The sequence below is a fragment of the Chenopodium quinoa genome, unplaced genomic scaffold, assembly GCF_001683475.1.
Source record: "Chenopodium quinoa cultivar QQ74 unplaced genomic scaffold, ASM168347v1, whole genome shotgun sequence".
Lineage (NCBI taxonomy): Eukaryota > Viridiplantae > Streptophyta > Magnoliopsida > Caryophyllales > Amaranthaceae > Chenopodium > Chenopodium quinoa.
The window spans coordinates 4,457,223-4,479,637 of NW_018742329.1; the positions used below are offsets into that span (position 1 = coordinate 4,457,223).

General features: G+C 33.7%; 2 protein-coding genes across 2 annotated transcripts; one reads left to right on the plus strand and one right to left on the minus strand.

Moving 5' to 3' along the window:
* Positions 1-8,651: 8,651 nt before the first annotated feature.
* LOC110691654 lies at positions 8,652-9,086 on the minus strand. Its single transcript, XM_021868607.1, has one exon. It carries the CDS (start codon positions 9,084-9,086, stop codon positions 8,652-8,654), a length of 435 nt encoding a protein of 144 aa, XP_021724299.1.
* Positions 9,087-18,922: 9,836 nt separating this feature from the next.
* LOC110691668 (glutamic acid-rich protein-like) lies at positions 18,923-19,579 on the plus strand. The gene is made up of 2 exons (XM_021868610.1): positions 18,923-19,103; positions 19,197-19,579. Exons 1-2 carry the CDS (start codon positions 18,923-18,925, stop codon positions 19,577-19,579), a joined length of 564 nt encoding a protein of 187 aa, XP_021724302.1.
* The last annotated feature ends 2,836 nt before the right edge of the window (positions 19,580-22,415 follow it).

A 22,415-nucleotide genomic window follows, 5' to 3' on the forward strand; every position in this document is an offset into this window, starting at 1 on the left:
ATGTCTTTGTGCTTAAGTTAGAAATAAATAGATGCAAAGACATTCATTTTAAGTTAAATATTGGGTGAGTGTTAATTTCAATTAATTTCGAGTGATCTTGACTTGGCCTAACTTTAATTTAGGCAGTAACTTGTTTGGTTTAAAATTGAGGATAATTGATACAAGTTAAATTCAAGTCATATTAAATTCTTATTATCAGTTTTGGGTCACAAATTTGATCTTACAATGAAAGATAAGGATAAAGTATAAGTAAATTATTTGGTCATTATATACATTTTTTTTTTGTAAGGAAGAAGGGCCCTAACGCCCTACTGGGTTAGAACCTCTCACAGACTTGGATTAGTGGGCTAGGCATGCACTTTGAAAGTGGTGGAAAGGTAATGAAATTCCCATCCCTAAGTGCCTCTAGTGGAATTTTATCCCATAAACCACTGGTTTTGGTCATTGTATACTTGCCATTAACAATTTTATAACATTTGTTCAACAAAATAATGTTATCCAAATGTTGTAATTAGATGAAGTGATAAACAAACCCTCTAATTAGTAATGTTTCTCTAGGTATGCTTATCTATCTTTAAATTAAAATGTATCCATACACACATCTTTTAGTCTAAATTTGTTATTGTGTCAATCAACAACTAACTACTTAAAATCGTCAAATATAGACATCCATTAATCCAAACTTATCACCAATTCACCATTAACACATTGTGATAAGCATCATGAAATAATAACTAAATAACCAATTAGCATCTTGGAAAACTAAAGATAAATCCCACCACTTTATATAAAATAGTTTAAGTAAAGTTGAAGCTATCACCCAATTAGGAATGAAGTGTAAGTAATTTAGTAAGCATATATAAACTATAGTATAAATTTTACCATATATAAAGATATAAAATCAATATATAATTATAGATCTTGCTTGACAAAAAGTCTTAATAAAAAGTTTGTCATTTTGTATAGAGTTGACACGTAAAGATGAATAATCCAACCTAAAAGCTGCCAATCAAATCCTTTTTACGTCTAATAGTATTATTTAATTTAATGCATTAATTAATTTATTTCATTTTTTAACAGCATTATATGACCAAAGTGAACATGTACATCCGAGCTGGAAATACAAGCTAATTACGTTAGCCTTAATCAGAGTGATTATGATTAACTTAATTAGAGTTGGAATTGCTAAGAGAAGTCTTTATTACCAGCACGTAACCATATTCTTAACACGTGGCTAATACATTTTATATTGGATATATTTTTGGATTTATTAGATGCTTTGTTAAATTATATACGTGGGCTTTTCTATTCAAAAAAAAAAAAAAAAAACGTGGGCTTTTAATTTTGATGTGCTGTACTTTAAGAAAGTTCTGGAATTGTCGCTTCCAAGGGAACGTATTTGACAAATCTATTTCTTGATTTATTTTATGTACTACTAGTAGTATTTTATTTATTTATTTAGTGTGTATGTGTATGTGTATGTGTACACGTGTATTTATAAATGAGTAATACCATATTATGAAGAAATTTTTAATTTTTCCATTATTCAAAGTAAAAGTTTCATTTCTAACGATTATAGTTTGAAAATTATTCCATTCTTAATCTTTGGCAATTCGTCATAAGTTTGATTATCAAGTGCTTGAAGAAATAGTTCAACCATGAGGTGAACAAACCTAATTTAGATGTTTAGTTCGTGTTTTATGTTGTGCTATGAGATACCAACATGACATGAAGTTGACAATCTTGACATGCCCTAGTTTCAAAACTCACTAAAACTTATATTGAACTAACGTAATCATTCCAATGTGAATCTACTAGGCAATAGCAAAACATATGTACCGAGCCCTTGACATGATCTTAGGATGAGCATTGAATGTGTAAGCTTATAGTTACCCTGAATATCTTCGTTTATGTATAAATGAAAATTATAAAAAGTTGATATTTAAAAAATTTATAATCAGCGGAATCTAATAATTAAGATCTCTCATGCTAATTTAAATTGATTGTATAAATCAAAATATGTGGTCAATTTTATTTTATTTTGATTACATGAATAGTAAGTGAGCCGAACTGTCATAAAAAGAGGTAGTATATCCAATGTTTAATTTGGAGTACACAATTTTTAATTAATTACTACTGTGTTCTAAAGTATTGTAAAGACCTTTCTTCAAAAAATAAAAATAAAAATAAAAATGTAAAGACCTTGTGCATCAAGTATAATTGTATAATATCTTATCAAAAAAAAAGTATAATTGTATAATACTAATAAATTATGCATTTTTTTTGTATGCGAATAATACTTGTAAATTGTAATGAGTTCTAATTGTATCATGACTAGTTCTATCTTTTTCTCAAACAATCTCTTGAATAAAGAAATGAAATTTGTTGTAGAAAAGTTCTAACAGAATCAATCCTAATATTTGCTTAATTGCTCAAACAAATTGACCTTTGGATCCTTAATTATCTTTTATTCTCAAGTATTTTAATAATATTTAATCTTCTTTCCTTGAGACTTAGGTGAACTAAAACATTCATTTTTCTTTTATTTTCATTTTATGTGCTTTATATATATATATATATATATTTTTTTTTTTTTTTCTTTTTTTAATTACTATATTGACAGGAGATGATAAGAAGATGAAGTACAAGCTATTTAAAATGTTAATTTGACTTGGGTGATTGGTCCGCATCAGCTTATCAATAAATTTCAATTAACAGAATCTAATATAGTCTTTACATTTGTTTAATCCTTTTAAATAAAAAAATAGAATAACCAATAGAAAGAGCTGAAGCAAATTGAAATTATTTCTTAATTTTAAGCCCATGCTGAATAACAGGAACATATACTCGAGGCATTTGATGTTGACTTTTTGTATTGATGGGTGAAATGAAACATTATATTAGGTTGGATCTTGGGGTGTTAATAAAAATTGTTTATTTCAAATTAATGTTCTACTTTTAGTTATCTTATTTAACACATTCGGAATATTCGTTAGCTTTTATCTTTTATTTTTTCTATTATTATATGACTTAATTTCAATTTTTTTTTTTTTTATTTTTTTTCTTACGAATTAAGCATTTTAATTCAATCTGGTTAACTTGAATTTCTTTTAGTTCCATTAAGACCCATTCACTATAAAAGGATAGTGTATTTTGTTTGTGAACTATTTGATTTCCATTTGAAATTTTCATGAGTTGAATATAATAAATATCGACTCAAGAAGCTAAATTGTAAACTTACTTATTCAACTAATCAAAATAGCTCAATTCATGGCTTAAGTTTGAATGCATGTGTAATTAGTTAAGCTTGAGCTCGAATACTCGAATGGCATTGTTGCTGGTCTTATAAGGAAGCCATGATATTAGAGATCAAATATGGAATTGTTGATGTTTGATGGTAATGTGTGGCAATTGAAATATTTACTTCAATTTGATTAGTTCGTTTTAGCTCAATTAGCTTTTAAATTATTTTATTGATAATATAAAGATCAGTGTTAAATACAGGTGTGGGCAAATATTTATATAGACAAATTACAAATGTAGTATCAACAAAATAAGATTGGGCCTTTCACTTGAAACAATGTACTAGTATACTACGTACAAACTTGGACTTGGATGTTAGTTTGAGTATAGATTTGAATTGGTAAAGAATCAAAATATCAAATGGAATCACAAAATACTACGTATGTACTTGTAATAAATTACAGTGCATATTGAAGATAAGAATATTTATTGAGTATAAATAGACGACTCTACCCTCAAGTGCGTAGCATGTACTATTATTACATCAATAACTAATTAATTATACATTATACAAAAGTATCAAATTTACATTCACTTGTTTAATAATTTCACGGGCAAAAACTCAAATGAAAAAACCCATGAAAATTCAAATAAATTCACGGGCAAAAATCCAAATGAGAAAACCCATGAAAATACAAGTCAATGTAAATAACTATGTTTTCCTCGATCTAAAACTCCTAACCAAATAATATACGGAATATGGAGTATATTTTTTAAAAAAGAAACAAGAAAACTCTTTTTTTTTTTTTTATTTTATTTATTTATTTATTTTTTTAAATCTGATTTACGGAGTAGCAGTTTTTTCCCTTTCTCCTTCACACATTTTTTTTTTCCTCTCATTTCATCCTATCTAATTAAACACACCAAAAATCATTTTTTTTTTTCGTTTTTGTTTTGTAAGAAAACAAAAATTAATTAAACTATCATCTCTCAAGAAAACCAGTCATTCTGAGGATGTTGTTCCTAGCTTCACACAAATTTTTGCCTTTCAAAGGACTAAATGACCTTGCCATTTCTTCATTGTCTCTTCTTTCCACAATCAAATGTGGAGGTAATCTCCTCATTAGATCATCATCATCATTGTCCTCGTCCTCGTCCTCATCGAACGGTTCGATACCGAACCGAAAAGAGCTCACTGCCGGTATATTAACCGGCATAGAAGAGCTTACCCTTGGTTTTTTTCTTATGACTTTTCATGCTCTTCATCATCATCCTTGGATGGTTCGCTTGACATATTCGTCTAAAATGCTTTAATCTCCGATCATCGCTCTCGTTTTCGTCGCTTGATTCCACACTTTCATCCGATGATGAGTACTCTGCGAACATCACCTCTGATTCTTTAAATTCATCAAAGAAGTCCATTTTTTTTGAGTTTTTGGGTTTTCTTGTAAAATGACACCTTTGTTGTAGAAAAGAAAATGAGGGGTTTTTTTGTTTATTGTCTTAAACAATAGTAATAGAAATGAGGATTAACTTTGAAAAGATTTTTTTGTTTTAGGTGAGAAAGAAAATAAGATTAGCTGTATTTTGATTTTTAGGATGAAGAAACCACTCCACATGTATATATAGATATTTGGATATTGAAGGAAAACGTAGGGAATAATGGAATATTACATAATTGAAAGCGTACAAAGCACTTTTTGTTGATTTATTATTATAAATTTATTATTCTTGATTTTAATGAAATTTTATTCGATTGAATTTGTCCATCTCGTAAAAAAAAAAAAAATGAATTTGTCTACGGCTTTGTTGGATTACAAACCTTCACAAACCACCTTTTTCTTAAGCTCCACGGCTTTGGTTTTGGAAGCTCTATAGTTGCTTATACAATTTCTTTAGGAATGGTATGATTCCATTTTACAATTTACATTTTTAGAAGTAAGTATTATCCTTTTTTTTATACCTTGACTTGGAATTTCATTTTATAGGGAATGGAAAAGATACAAGAAAAAGGTATATAAATTGTACTTCATAAGGGGTAAAATTGACCCCTAAAACCTTAACTAAATAATTATTAGCACATAAAAAATAATGACTCGCAAATTGAAACATTTCTTGATATGCATACGAGACATTTATGTTGTTTTATTTATTTATTATTTTTTTTTGCTAATTTCGAGATCAATTTGAACCCTTAAGACTTAAAATGACCCCCAAAATTTTATAGTTGAATAAATTTTTACTTGCACATCGATACATTAGACATACTAGTGAGAAGACAAAATAAATAAATTAAGGGTATATCAATAAGAAATGCCAATACCAACCGAGGTTTACCAATGATATACAGATTAAAGGTGATTAAACGTTTACTTAACGGATTAGTCACAATAGTTAATTAGTCTAAAATACATGTGTGCCGCTGATAAATACTCCATCCATCCCCGATTGATAGTCACTTTTGCCATTTTTGGTGAATAAAATATATATATATATATATATATATATATATATATATATATATATATATATATATATTACCAAAATTCTCTAACATTTGCAAAAATATTTGTGCAAATTTAACTTTCTCATGTACTTTATTTACTTTCTCTCTCTATTTTTTTGCATACCCAATGTAAATTTACCTTTTTAATGTACTTTCTTTATTTCTCCTTAATTCCCGTGATTTTTTAGCAAAAGTGGCTATCAATTGGGGACGGATGGAGTATAATCAGAGAGGGTGTACCATTGACAAAAGCCAAAACCAATAGTATACTAATGATAATTATCCAAAAAAAATTCCCCACAAAGGTTTGACCAAAATTGTCATTGGTATCATATAACTACTCCGTAATATATAAAGCTAAACTTTTGATCAGGTCACAAGATAGCGACACTTAGCATTTCAACTTTTTGCCAAGTGTCACGCCACGTTGGATAGAGTTAAATAGACTTTATAAGATAAAAAAGTTACTTTACAATTCTATTTGGATAGAATTTTAGGATAAAATTTTTAGTTTAGAATTTTTATTTTCGATAAAATACCAATATTTCAGATGTACAAATTGAATTATAATTATTAGATTATAATTCTAAAAAATTATCATATAAATTTATCATTTTTTATGTCATAATATTTTTTGGAGCGGAGGAATTAGTTTAAAGCATAAAACATCCATTTATATAACATATACTAATCGGTTAAAATAATAATATAATAGAATTTTATTACAATGTAGACCTGTCAATTAGAGTCTGGTCATAAGTCATCTTCGATTGGTTCATTTCAGATTATGAATCAAGAAATGTTCAACACTTCAACCCTTACGCAAAGTTTTGGGCTCGGGTCAACCCATTGGGGGCTTAAACATTTATTTTATTTAATTTATTTTTTGCTATTTTTTTGTTATTTTTTTCAATGTATCAAATCGAATATTTCCACCAACATTATTATTAGTCATTGCATGCCTACTAGATAGCAAACCGTCACAAAATTAAAGCACATCAATTCCTAACTAATAATTTTGTATCAATGATATATTGTAAAGTTTGACATTTAGATTAAAAATTTATCTTAAAATTTATTCAACCTTGGTATCGCACGGGACACAAAACTAGTTAACTATAAGAGATTGAACTCAAATCAACACAATTAAATAATTACCTTTAATTATATAATTAAATATGTCCTTATATCCAATCGTTAGAACTAAAAGTATAGGATATTTAAAATTAAAATTGCATTGTTAAATATTGGGAAAAAAAATAAATTTTTGCTTAAATTATACTAATACCAATAATTTTTAATTTAGTTCTACCCTTTTTTTTTCCAAACAATCTCTTCAATAAAATAAAATTGTTGTATGAAAGTCCTAACAGAATCAATCTAAATATTTGCTTAATTGGCCAAACAAATTGACCATCCTTAATTATTTTTAAATATAAAATATTAAATATAAAATCTCTTAATAATTATTTCTACCATCTTTAATTTCTCCCTTGTGACTTTTTATTTTATTTTTTTACATATGCTTAATTAACTTTAAGAATTACACAACATGAAGTAAGTTGGGTAACCCTTGAGACTTGAGTGAACATGGAGATTTTTTTTCTTTTTATGATTTATTTTGTATTTTATTGAGGGGAGATGAACAGAAGATAAAGGACAAGTAATTTAAAATTTTAATTTGACTTGGGTAATTGGTCTGCATCGCCTTATCAAAGTTATCACATAACGGAATCTAATATAGTCTCTATGACTACAATACTTGTTTAATCCCTTTGAATAAAATAATAGAACAACCATTAAAAAAAAAAAGGGTTGAAGCAAGTTGAGTTCATTTCTTAATTTCAGGCCCTTGCTAAATAGCAGGAACAATACTGAAGGCATTTGATGTTGACTTTCTTGTTTGGTAGGTGAACTCTAACACTATATGAAGTATTACAACTTTACAAGTTTACAATCTCATATAGTGTTATTACTGTTATAACTTGTATTTATTTACTTAATTTTCTCATTATTCAGTTAAATAAAGCTTTTAATAGGTAGATCTTTTTTATAATGAAGCGCAAGTCAGAATGATCTAACTATTAAATTCAAATACAGAGTTAGTTATATCTTAATGACGGTGAGTTTCAATTTGAATTGCTTTGTTATTATAAAGATGTCATTATTGGAGTTCAAATATGGATGAAGAGATAAGGATGGATTGATCTCATTGATGAAAATGAATGGCAATTGAAATACATTCTATTATAACTGTTTTTTTTTTTTTTTTTTTTTTTATTATTATTATTTTTTTGCTCAATTAGCTTTACAATAATTTTATTGATAAAGAGGACCAGTGATTAATATAATGCCAATGACTATATTAAACACAAGAAACGATTAAAAAAAACATCAATTGACATGAACCAATATATAATTCAAACTTGGACTTGGATGTAATAAAAAAAAATTACCCACTTTTTTTTTTTTTTTTTTTTTAAAAGGGAACCCTTACTAATATGGTATATTAGGACCCTTCTCGATCTTAAGGGCGCAACATTTATGTATTATTACATTAAAACTATACATTATACAAAAGTATCAAATTTACATTAGTTTGTTCAGAAACTTCACAGGCAAAAACCTAAATGAGAAAACCCATGAAGATACAACTCAATGTAATTAACATTTCTTTCCGTCTATCTAAAACTCCCAATCAAATAATATACGGAATATGGAGTATAATTTTAAAAATATGGTGGTTAACTCTTGCCAGAAGGAATCTGATTTTTTAAATCATTTTTTTCCTCCTTTTATCCTTCACACATTTTTATTTCTCTTTTTTTTTTCTATCCTATCAAATTATTAAACACATCCAAAATCATCATTTTTTGTAAGAAAACAAAAATTAATTAAACTATCATCTCTCAAGAAATCCAGTCATTCTGAGGATGTTGTTCCTAGCTTCACACAAATTTTTCCCTTTTAAAGGACTAAATGACCTTGCCATTTCTTCATTGTCCCTTCTTTCCACAATCAAATGTGGAGGCAATCTCCTCATTAGATCATCTTCATCATCATTGTCCTTGTCATTCTCATCGAGTGGTTCGATACCGAACCGAAAAGAGCTCATTGCCGGGATATTAACCGGCATAGAAGAGCTTATTCTTGGTTTTTTCTTATGACACTTTATGCTCTTCAACATCATCCTTGGATGGTTTGATTGATTGTAATAATGCTTCCATCTTCGATCATCGCCGCTTTCGGTCTCGTCGCTTGTTTCAACACTTTCATCCGATGATGAGTAGTCTGAGAACATCACCTCTGATTCTTCAAATTCATCAAAGAAGTCCATTTTTTTTTTTTTTTTTTTTTTTTTGAGTTTTTGGGTTTCTTGTTAAATGACACCTTTGTTGTAGAAAAAGTAAAGGTATGAAATTGAGGATTAAATTTGAAATAAAAAATTTTTATGTTTTTGATGAGAAAGAAAATAAAATGAGTATGTCTTTAGATTTTTGTAGGTGAATGAAAATGTAGGGAATATATATAGATATTTGGATGTTGAATGAAAATGTAGGGAATATTTGAAAGCGTATTAAGCACTTTTTAATGATTTTATTAATTTATTTATATTGATATTTTATTTGATTGAATTTGTCTACGGCATTGTTGGATTATAAACCTTCACAACCAACTTTTTCTTTAGCACCACGGCTTTATTATCTACTTGGAAGCTAGCTCTACAGTGCTTAAACAATTTCTTTTGGAATGATATGATTCCATTTTACATTTTTGGAAATTAGTATTATCCGTTTTTTATTCCTTGACTTGGAATCTTATTTCTAGGAAGTAAGCAACTGGGAATTTGGAAATGGAAAAACTTTTCAAACAATATATGTTAAAGTATAAACAATATAAACTTTTCAAACAATATAAACTTTTCTTGAAATCCATTTTACAAGAGAAAATATATACTTGTATTAGTTAAGTATAAATTTTTCAAACAACTAGTTGAGCCATCGCGCGCCACGCGCGCGATAGCCCAATAAACACAGATTATTTGTGAGTAATGATATTGTTAAATAGATGGGATACACTGATGTAATTTAGTTTGTGTGGAGTAGGAATTTGTCTAATCTGGTTCTAAAATGTAGGAAGTAATAGTGTGTTCATTGGGTATTTTTTTGGGTTCTGAGCAGTGGAAATTATAATTGTTATTCTAGTCTATGATATGAAATTATAATTGTTATTCTAGTCTGTTTCTTTTTTAGCGTCTAATATGCAAAAGAATAATTTGGGTAAGGTAGCTTATGGTTTTGGTGCTAAAATGCTAAGAACTCTGTGTTATTTTTTCATAATAACTAACATGTATGCGTATACCGAAACAAATTTTTCATCGCAAGCAGATATATTTAATCTTCTATCAACAAGAAATTATAAAAATTAATAATGTATTTATCGAGACGGATTAAATAGGATTCCTTACGAAGATACGTAGCATTTTTTTCTATATATAACTTATTTAAAATTTCTGCGCTTTTAAAATCTATTAGAATAAATTTTATACTGAAATTATAACTAACACACGTGTGTGTCGATATTGTGTACGTAAGGAATGCTACGAATTCTGAGCTGCTATTTTTAGAATTGTAACTGTATGTACATATATATCAATCTAAAGAAGTTGAAAAGTTGTACTTGATATAAAAATTATGTAAAGAAGTTGAAAAGCTGTACTTTGTAAGTATAAGTTCTTTTATTCTTTCTAGATTTTGTCATGATTGTTGGACTTCCTCTTGTTGGTCAGTTGAAAGCTTTCTTTTGTGTGGTGTATAAATTGCGCCCTGCTCTGCTGTCTTGTCTTTCATTTTCCTGTTTTCTTTTCTTTTTTTTTTGTTTCATCTTTCCTTCTTCTCTGTGTTTTTGTGTTTTGACAAGGGTTAAATCGGTCGCTACAATCTAACTCTCAATCAAACAATACTTATACGAACACCCTATAACCAAGTACAATGGCAAATAAAGGTTCGGTCCACGAGGAACGAGAGTAATTGCAAATCAATCTTAAACCTAAGCTAGTTCGAAATCAATGGAAAATGGTGTTCTAAAATACTACTAATAAGATGGAATAAATCAATAAACTAAGACACTAGGGAGAACGGGAATCCGCCTAACCATTGGTAACTAAGCAACAAGGAATCACAGAGACAAACGGGATATGAAAAGACTATAAGTCTGATCAATATCATGTGATAGGAAGACAACGGGCAATATTAAGCTTGGATTTCTCATGCACTTAACATTACTCGATACATAATCAAACCACATTCAATAATGAAATACTCAATTCACAATCTCTTGTTCAAATCAAGAATATCATGCAATCAAATTCAAGATTCTAGGTTAGCTACTCCTATTATAATGAATTAACATGCAATCGCATATAATCAATTTAATCACAATCCGTTTATCAAAATCAATCCTCAATTACATAGATTACCTAGGCCGGGTTTCATCCCGAAACCCTAGCTAGGAGACTACTCACACATATTCATAATCAAAGCAATAATGAATTCCAAAAGCATAATAGATATAAACATGAATTCTGATTAAGGAATAATAAAGCTTGATTAATAAACAAGAATGAATAATACCAATTGTTTTGATGCGAATCAATGGAAAATTTCAGAACTTTGATATCCGTCGTCAATGAATAATACAAAGAATCTTCGCAAATCTTGCTTCAAATCAATCCAAGAAAACTAAAATCTCTAGAAATATCTCTAAGAAAACTAATGAATCTCTAATACTAAGAACGTTCTCCAATAACTCTCTACAAAGGCTCTCAAAACTATCTCTAAAACTGTATATGGAATCCTCTTAAAGTTGGGCCTTATATACGTCTTCTAATGCGGAGAAGTCAAGCGCGCAGTTAACCCTGGATCAGCACGGCCGTGCTGTATTTGGCACGGCCGTGCTAGCTTGTCAGTAGGTAAACCGGATTTCTTCTTCAAATTGGCACGGCCGTGCTATATATGGCACGGCCGTGCTAAAAATGACACGGCCGTGCTGAATATGCTCTAGCACGGGGCTCATACTGAAGCTGACACGGGCACGGGCAACATCTGGCACGGCCGTGCTAATGGCCTGCACGGCCGTGCGGGTGCGTGGATACTGACACAACCGTGCTATTGGCTTGCACGGCCGTGCTACGTTGCCTGGGTTTGCTTGCTTATAGGCCAGCACGGGTGTGCCTATGGTAACACGGCCGTGCTGCCTGTGCTATGTAATCAATGCACGGCACTTGAACTTCCTTAACTCCTCGGACTTCGGTCAAGGCTAGCTCGGTTACGCATCAAGGGCTCGGGATCCGATTAAACTCGGTTGATATTACCTGAAAACACAGCAAAAACAAACCGAAAACCCGTGAAGCACGTAATATGGGGAAGGTAAGCATAACAAGGTAATAATCGGCCAAAGCGGCTCCAAATACATCCAAAATCATCCTAAAATATGCTCTAAAGCGCGCCTGTCAAAACCCCCCAAGCTACACTTTTGCTAGTCCTCGAGCAAAAACCAAGGGAAACACACACAAGATCAAATAAACTATGCCATTGCGAACAAATCAAATTAAGCACGGAATGAAATCAATGGATCCTACTTAGAACAACCATGCACGGAAGGAAAACTCACTCAAACAAGCAACGAGACACACAATCCAAGATATCGTTGATCAAAATGCAAACAAAACCTAAACCAAGCATAGAGAACAAAGAAGTCATGCTTCCCTCTAAACCCAACCAAACCGGCCACGTCCTCCCCTTTTGCTTCAAATCACCACCCTAATTGGCCCCTTGTGATTCCTCGAAGGAACCGGAAAAAGTGATATTTTGAGGAAATAACAAAGGTATCCCGACATCTCGATTACGCATAATCTTTCCATAGGGTTGAAAGGTATCTCCCTCCACCGTTTGAGAACCGAACACCTCTAAAGTCTAAGGGTCTTAAAGGGTTGTAATGTATTGGCAATGGGTAAGGTAGGTGAAAACAATTTAAAAAATGGGGTTAATTCCTAAATGAAGCGCAAGAATCACAATTCTCAAAAACAATAGTTCAAAAGATGCAATTCACATTCCACAATAAACATTGATCACACTTTTACACATCCCAAACTCTCTATGTTATACACACTCAAATCACCTTTTTCAAACTTCAAAGCTTTTATTCATATGTCCTCGCCTTTTTCACAATTCGGACGGCTTTTCTCTTTTTTTTTTTGATTTTCTTTTCTTTTTTTTCTTTTTTTTTTCAAAAACAAATTTTCATATTACATCTTTACAATTAAGCTCACTTTCAAACTTGCTCAAACCAACTATCGATCATTATTCTTGATTTATACACAATAAGCTCAAACAAACCTTGCGAGGTAAACGCTTCACAACTAAGGGTTGGTAAAACATCGGCCATCGGGTTTGTAACATGGGTAACCAAGAATGGAATTAAAGGCTCAACATGGTTAGCAAGTAAGATGATGTAAAAAGAAAATTAATTTGTAACAAAACAAAAGGAACAAGAATAAGAAAAATGAAAAAGGTGCCCTCTTCCTCCCTTAAAAGTGTCAAGTCGGTCTTGGGAGCTACCAGTCAACACAAAGATCGAAACATGCGTAATCAAGGATCCAAATATGCCACTCAAGAAGAATGATGAAGGCTAGAACAATAAAACCTCACGGGATTCAAAAACAAAGCAACTACCAATTAAGGGGATCAAATCCACAAATGGGAAGCGACTCCATCTTACCACATCCCAAAGGCATAGAGTTTCACATGACAAAAGTGTTCTAACCAACTACCTTCGCCTAGACTCGTCTACATTGATCAACAATAGACTCAAACTGTGTATTCATCACTGGCTTAAGTAGAAATAGATATTCCACACACATTCATTCACGTTTCGAATCCAAATATGAGCATTATTCCAAAAGTTTATGCAATTAGACAAGTTTATCACGATCCAAAAATATAGGAAAAGACTATGAGGAAAATCATATAAACTAGACTACACATTCTCATAACAGAAGCTTTTCCTATATTGCACACAAAAACAAAAAAACTAAAGGAAAAAGGGAAAGATTTCACCAAATGCTTCTTGAAAACACACTAAGACAACATGAGATGCGGCGAAGCTCCTAATGCTACCTCCATGAGTCTTCATATCTACACAGGTTAGATAGAAACAAACCAAAACGAAACCAAAAGAAACTCGTTTTTTTTATTTTTTTTATAAGAATATGAAGAAAAACAAGGGAAAATCAACAAGGAAACCATTCACCAAAAATAAGGGAAAATCAACAAGGAAACCATTCACCCCCCCCCAAGCTAGTATAGACATTGTCCTCAATGTCAGGCATCGAGAGACTACCTAGAAGGCAAAAAGGGAAAGAGAAAAGTACCTCATTGACTGGGTCTCGGGTTGCCTCCCGGAAGCGCTTCTTTAACGTCATTAGCTTGACGCAACACATGGATTACAGGTTACCCATAATCAATACTTGTCATTGCAGTGGAGATAAGCTCACCATTCTTATTCTTGACAATAGTCACCGCCCCTTTCTTAGGTACTACAAACACAGGGGAAACCCTTCCTTGATGTGTTGGAAGGGGTTTAAGCTTTACCTTTGGTGCTTCATTAGCCTCCTTTGCAGTGGCCACATCTAATGCATCTAGAAATTGCTCCTCCATGTCCCTGTTTTCCTTGTTCTCATTCAACTCAAAATCATGATTAGTATAGAATAATTCGTTACGCATATCAGAGACAATGGAATCAACAGTGTCAACCATCATGCAATTATCAGAATTAGAACAAGGATATGTCATAGTTTTATTTAAATCAAAATCTAAAACCTCCTTTCCTACTTTCAATTAAATCTTGGCACCCTTTACATCAATAAGGGCCCCCGAAGTAGCTAGGAAAGGACGTCCTAGAATTATAGGTATATGAACATCCTCATCCATATCTAGGACCACAAAGTCAACAGGTATGACAAACTTCCCCACCCTTAGGGGAACATCTTCCACTTTACCCTTTGGAAATTTGATCGATCGATCGGCTAATTGAAGGGATATGTTAGTGGGAAGAAGTTCTCCTATATTTAATCGTTGATAAACAGAATATGGCATGAGACTAACACTAGCTCCAAGATCACACAAAGCATTATCAATATTCATTTTGTTTATAGCACAAGGTATTGAAAAGCTACCCGGATCTCCTAACTTAGGAGGCATTTTGTTCATTATTATAGCACTACAGTGTTCAGTGAGGTTAACAGTTTCTACCCCTTCACAGTTTCTTCTACCACTCAATATATCTTTTAAAAACCTAGCATAGTTAGGCATTTGCTTGATAGCATCAGTGAATGGTATAGAAAGGTGGACTTCTCTCAAGGTCTCTAAAAACTTCCCGAATTGGGCATCTAGATTATTTCTCACATATTTTTGGGGGTAGGGGAGTCTATGTAATAGGTCGGGTTCATTGGTTTGTGCTCCCACCTGTTCCTTTGGGACCTCATTAATTTTATCTTTTTCTCTGGTCCTCTTATCCTCACTTCCTACAACATTATCAGTGATAGGTGGAGTCACAGGTTGACTCCTAGGGGGTACTACTTCATCGCTCCCCCTCAATGTCTTTCCACTCCTAGTGGTGATAGCATTTACAGAGTTTTTAGGGTCAATACCTTGAGGCGGTAGTTTTGAAACTCCAACCCCATCTTTTATAGCACTAGCCAACTGAGAAATCTGGGTTTCAAGCATCTTATTATGTGTCATCACTTCACTAAACTTTTTATCAGTGGTGGACATAAAAGTGTTGAACATTTTGGCCTGGGACTCCATCATTTCCTCCAAGCTAGATCTCTGTGGTGGTCCATGAGCATAATAATTATCATTTGTAGCTCGGGAACCACGCACATTAGATTGTTGGGGATTTTGATTAGAGTACCCCTTATTATTATTCCAGTTTCCCCTGTTATTAATGCCGTTTCCCCCTTGATTGAATTGCCCTTGGGAATTATGATTCATTTGATTACCCTATTGGTATTGGTTTTGATTTCCAAAACCACCATGTTGATTATAGGGTCCTTGGGAATTTTGGTCCCTTTGGCCCCTATTTCCCCACTGGTTTTGATAATCAAAATCATTACCTCCCTGATTATAATTGTTCCCTCTTTGATTAGGTGGCAGATATCTATTATTGTCATTCCTAGGTCCGTTATCATAAGACATAGCATTGACCTGTTCATTATTATATCTATTACCATCATTATTATTAGGATCATATGAGGGATCAAAATTACAAGCATTAGTATAATGATCATAAGACCCACAGTTTTCACAGAAAATACATCCTACAGGCATATTAGAAACAGAAGGATTAGGATTCATACCTCTCCCCTTAGATTGGGAGGGAAGATCTTGCAATGGCACGGAATCGAGCTTGGCTTTAATCACTGACATCTCCTTCCCGAGGTTCGTAATTTGTGATGTCAGGTTGCTAATGGCATTGAGGTGGTCCACTGAATAGACCGCTCCTCCACTCTTGTTCACAGCATCTCGCTCGCCGTCTTGCCAATCCATGTGGTGTCGTACCACATCTTCGATAATATCTATGACTTGCTCTTCAGTTTTGTTCATTATTGGGCCACCTGCTCCCGCATCCAAAATGGTCTTCCCTCGAGGACTCAATCCTCCATAGAAAATCTGTAAAACTTGATATGTTGGGATTCCGTGGTGTGGGCACTCTCTTTGGTACTCCTTGTACCTTTCCCATGCTTCATAGATCGACTCCCCACTCCTTTGCCGAAACCCTTGAATCAAGGCTCTAGCATCGGCCGTCTACTTTTGAGAATAGAATCTTCCCAAAAATGCTGTCGTGACATCATCCCAAGTGTGTAGAGAGTTCGACTTCACCTCCTTCTCTAACCATTCGAGAGCTCTCCCAATAAGTGAAAAGGGGAAAAGCTTCAATCTCACGAACTCTTGATTCACCCCATTAACCTTGATGGTATTGCAGTACTTCTCAAATTCGTTCGAATGAGCCAAAGGGCTCTCATGCTTGGCACCACTAAACTGCCTTCTCTCGATGAGGGTGATCATAGCTGGCCGGATCTCGAAATCATTGGCCTCAGTAGTGGGTGGAGCAATCCCACTTGAAGCTCTATACGCCCCAGGAGTTCCCAACTCCTTAAGGGGTCGTGGTGCTGGCCGATTAGGTTGGCGCGGTATGTCTTCCATTGGAACCTGTTGTGTGTTGTGTTCCTTTCCTTGAGAGTTTGATGACGTCAATCGAGATTTACGATTGCTCTTCAAAGTTCTTTCGATTTCTGGATCGAAGGGTATTAATTCTCTCTGTTTAGACCTGCGCATACACACTAACCAAACCAATTAAATAGCAGGGCTACAAGTGTAGCCAAAAGGGAAAAATCTTTTTGTGCTTTTTTATGATGAACTAGACTCAAGAAATCAAAAAGCAATTAACAAACACCGCTCCCCGGCAACGGCGCCATTTTGACAAGGGTTAAATCGGTCGCTACAATCTAACTCTCAATCAAACAATACTTATACGAACACCCTATAACCAAGTACAATGGCAAATAAAGGTTCGGTCCACGAGGAACGAGAGTAATTGCAAATCAATCTTAAACCTAAGCTAGTTCGAAATCAATGGAAAATGGTGTTCTAAAATACTACTAATAAGATGGAATAAATCAATAAACTAAGACACTAGGGAGAACGGGAATCCGCCTAACCATTGGTAACTAAGCAACAAGGAATCACAAAGACAAACGGGATATGCAAAGACTATAAGTCTGATCAATATCATGTGATAGGAAGACAACGGGCAATACTAAGCTTGGATTTCTCATGCACTTAACATTACTCGATACATAATCAAACCACATTCAATAATGAAATACTCAATTCACAATCTCTTGTTCAAATCAAGAATATCATGCAATCAAATTCAAGATTCTAGGTTAGCTACTCCTATTATAATGAATTAACATGCAATCGCATATAATCAATTTAATCACAATCCGTTTATCAAAATCAATCCTCAATTACATAGATTACCTAGGCCGGGTTTCATCCCGAAACCCTAGCTAGGAGACTACTCACACATATTCATAATCAAAGCAATAATGAATTCCAAAAGCATAATAGATATAAACATGAATTCTGATTAAGGAATAATAAAGCTTGATTAATAAACAAGAATGAATAATACCAATTGTTTTGATGCGAATCAATGGAAAAGTTCAGAACTTTGATATCCGTCGTCAATGAATAATACAAAGAATCTTCGCAAATCTTGCTTCAAATCAATCCAAGAAAACTAAAATCTCTAGAAATATCTCTAAGAAAACTAATGAATCTCTAATACTAAGAACGTTCTCCAATAACTCTCTACAAAGGCTCTCAAAACTATCTCTAAAACTGTATATGGAATCCTCTTAAAGTTGGGCCTTATATACGTCTTCTAATGCGGAGAAGTCAAGCGCGCAGTTAACCCTGGATCAGCACGGCCGTGCTGTATTTGGCACGGCCGTGCTAGCTTGTCAGTAAGTAAACCGGATTTCTTCTTCAAATTGGCACGGCCGTGCTATATATGGCACGGCCGTGCTAAAAATGACACGGCCGTGCTGAATATGCGCTAGCACGGGGCTCATACTGAAGCTGACACGGGCACGGGCAACATCTGGCACGACCGTGCTAATGGCCTGCACGGCCGTGCGGGTGCGTGGATACTGACACGACCGTGCTATTGGCTTGCACGGCCGTGCTGCCTTGCCTGGGGTTGCTTGCTTATAGGCCAGCACGGGTGTGCCTATGGTAACACGGCCGTGCTGCCTGTGCTATGTAATCAATGCACGGCACTTGAACTTCCTTAACTCCTCGGACTTCGGTCAAGGCTAGCTCGGTTACACATCAAGGGCTCGGGATCCGATTAAACTCTGTTGATATTACCTGAAAACACATCAAAAACAAACCGAAAACCCGTGAAGCACGTAATATGGGGAACGTAAGCATAACAAGGTAATAATCGGCCAAAGCGGCCCCAAATACATCCAAAATCATCCTAAAATATGCTCTAAAGCGCGCCCTAAAGTGCGCTTGTCATGTTTGCATCTTACCAACAACAATGGCTAGCACCGATAGCACGGCTACTTCTGGGACAATATTTGCACCTCCAATCTGGAAGCCAAATCAGGCTAGGTCGCAAGAGCAAAATGTTGCAAGTTTTCGAGTCTATGCTATGAGTATGACAATGAAGATGGACAGTCATCTGAAATTGTTAGAACAAGGAATGTCAAAAGCGGAGAGTACTAAAGAAAAAGGATAAGCGAGCCACAAGCGGAAGCGAGGAACTGTGAAGGAGGACTGTGGAGAATGTCCTGTGATCATTGTTGAGTCAGACAGTGATGAAGCTAAAAAGAAAAGCAAGAAAGGTGATGAGACAAAAGATCAGGGAGTGGAAAGTAAGGGAAAAGCTGAGACCAAGGAAGATGTCGAGAAGGAAGCAGCAGAGCCAAAAGAAGGAGGCGAAGAATCTGAAGAAGACGAAGATGAATCTGAAGAAGATGAGGAGACTGATAAAGATGGGGAAAGTGATGTGGATTCTGATTCTAAGAGTGAGAGGATGGAAAAACTGGTTGCAGACCCAGAGGATGCGGATGATGAATCTAAGAGCACTGATGATGGTGATAGTGGTTCGGCCTCTGATTCTGGGAATTGTGTGGAAGGAAATCGCGAAACAAGCGAAGACTCTTCTATGTTACGCATGAAAATTTCTGATTAAAATGCCTAATGTGAAAGCTTGTGTGTAGGAGTTGGGTTTTGCTTATTCTGGGAAGGTTGTTTATGGGTAAACATTTTAAAATGTTAGGATTATTTTAGAGCTTTATTGGTTTTTTTTGGTATATTGTTAATGCTATGAATGTGTGTTCTGATGAAGGCTTTGTATATATAATTATGGGGTAATGGTATGAGAAATGGATCTTATTTCTATCTTTTTTCTTGCATTAATGTTTTAGTTTGTATTTTTTGTTGGTAGTATAATTTTGATCGTAGGTTATATTTGCTTTTGAGTAACACCTTTATTTTATGTGTTTAAGCACAAAAATCAATTACTCTGATATACAGTTCATAATTTTCTTAAATTAGTCTATGGTTAAGCAAGATAAAAGAACTCATCTATAACTATTGTGATAAAATTACAGGATAAAATCTAATCAGAGCATGTATGCCATCATTTTTGTTTCTACCTATACAATCCAGACATGTTTTAAAAATAAATAAAAATAAAATGATACAAACAATAAATTACTCAAATAGAGTACTTAAGTATCTGAATCTTAAAATTGATGTAAACTCTGTAGGGTATAAGTAGGAGGCTATTCTGGATTCTTATAAGAATGTGTAATGCTGTAAGCTATGCAATTATGCCAATATAGGGAAGGTGAGATAATTGTGATGAAGCGGTATAACTTATTAGGTTTGCTTTTAAAGTATTGCACGATAAGCTATATATAAGCATTTGGATTACTAAACCATAACAATCATTTATATTAGCTTGATATCGTAAAGACAAGCTACTGATTACAGCCATAGGAACATAAAGCTAAGCTTTTGTTTTTTTTAATTACAATATTGGCTGGTAGACTATAATCAAGCATTTAGATAACATAAGACTATTTTTTCTAGAAGTAGTGTTACATAGGAACATGTAATCTAAGCTACCTGTTCCTATATAAAACCAAAATGTCTGATTAGATTTCTATTTAGCTCTAGGGAATCAGACAACAAAATTTAGGCTGAATACACTATTAACGGTGTTGTCTAGGAACATAAATTTCTATAAGTTCTGTTCCTTTCCAAGACCACAACCTATAAAAGCCTTCACTATAATTGATATGGGTTACATATGTGATGTTATTGTGGGACAAGTAATCTAAGGATACCTGTCTTTCATAACATCTACATAATACAAAATATTTAGTTATAAGGCATAATCCTAATAAAGATGCACATACCATAATACTAATACTTGAAGCTGCTATCCAACTGATCTGTCACACAGACTTTCTTGTTCTTTTTCATTCAAAAAGGTCATCAGAATCATCATCTTCAAACTTGAGTGCCCTGCGCTTGTTATCTTTCTCTTTTTTAACAGGTGGCTTTGTTTCAGCAACAACAATTTCTGTGTTAAAAGCCACACCCTTTCCTTTAAGTGCTGCATGATTTTCTGGATCTTTTTCTTTTTCTGTCATGATCTTCTTGCCTTGTATTGTTGACTCTATTTCAGATTCAATGGCATCCTTCACTGGTGTTGCAGTTTCAGATTCATTAATAGCACTGAGTCTTTTCCTTTTTGATCTAGACTCTCCTGTGCTTGACTGAGCTGCTTTTTGTGCTGCAGCCATCAATTCAGCTAATAAGCAAGCATCTTCCTCTTCCTGGCTAAAGATTGATAAGTCATAAGCATGAACTGTTTCTTTTTTTTATGGTCTTGCTTAGGAGCTGGCTGTCTTTGGCTGCATCTGGATTGCCTTCTTTAACTGTACCATGTTCTGTATCAGTTGGTGCTTCTGCATGTTTACAAGCAGATTTTTCAGAGCTGCTTCTTGCAGCATTAGGTGTTATGGTGTCTTCCATCTCCACACCTTTTATACCCCATTGCAGCACTTAGTTCTGTTCCAGAGCAGTTGTTGGGCTGATCTTGAGTAGGAAGTAGGTGTTTCTCAGCTTATTGGCTATCTGACCAAACTTGGTTGTGTCATCCTATAGTATACATGGATTGATACTTAGTCTTTGATGTATGAGGTTAAAGAAATTAAGGATTTATGATCTGTGGTACTAACTACTAAATGTAAGCTGTGGAATATTTACCAGTGCCTTCATGTGATAGATATCTGCAGCTGACATGCCAAGCAGTGGCACAGAATTTTCAGTAAACGCGGTAAGCTGAAGTGCTCCAGTTCCATCCGAAGCAGTAAAAGTGATAGTTGCTCTGCAAAAATGGTAGTTTAGTGTGAGTTTTCAAATTTTTGTTGGCAACATATCATTGTAGACACTTAATCTAATCCATGAGTGTGTTGGGTACCTATAAGTAGCAGATACTTCATTTATCTCACAAGCTATGCAACCATAGACTGCTCCTAAAGGCAACTGTGTTCGCTTTCCACAGTAAGAACATCCTATGTATGTTCTAATCCTGTCATACTGAATATCAGATGCCGTAACTCTAAGCCAATAAAATTCCTGTGGAAGTGTCTTTGCCGCCTGCATTATGAAACAGATATCATGAAAATGAAACCGAAACATGTTATTGTTATCAACAGAAGACGAAGAAGGCTGTGAAACAGCAGCACACAACTCTTGTATAGTAGCATTTACCTTCTTGGTCTTGATGTGGGCAATTGTTGTTAGGATTCTTTCTGCTGGTGGATTCCAAGCAGCTGTAACTCTATTTTGATGCTCGATTAAAACACTTTGATGCTTTCTTTCCCTGTTACCAAGGAATATAATGTGCATTAGTGTCAAAGAATCTAACTTACATGCTATTAACTAATCAAGGAAATGTCTGACAACTAAGATACCATTCAGTCAAGGCAGCTGCTTTCTCGCCTTCAGGC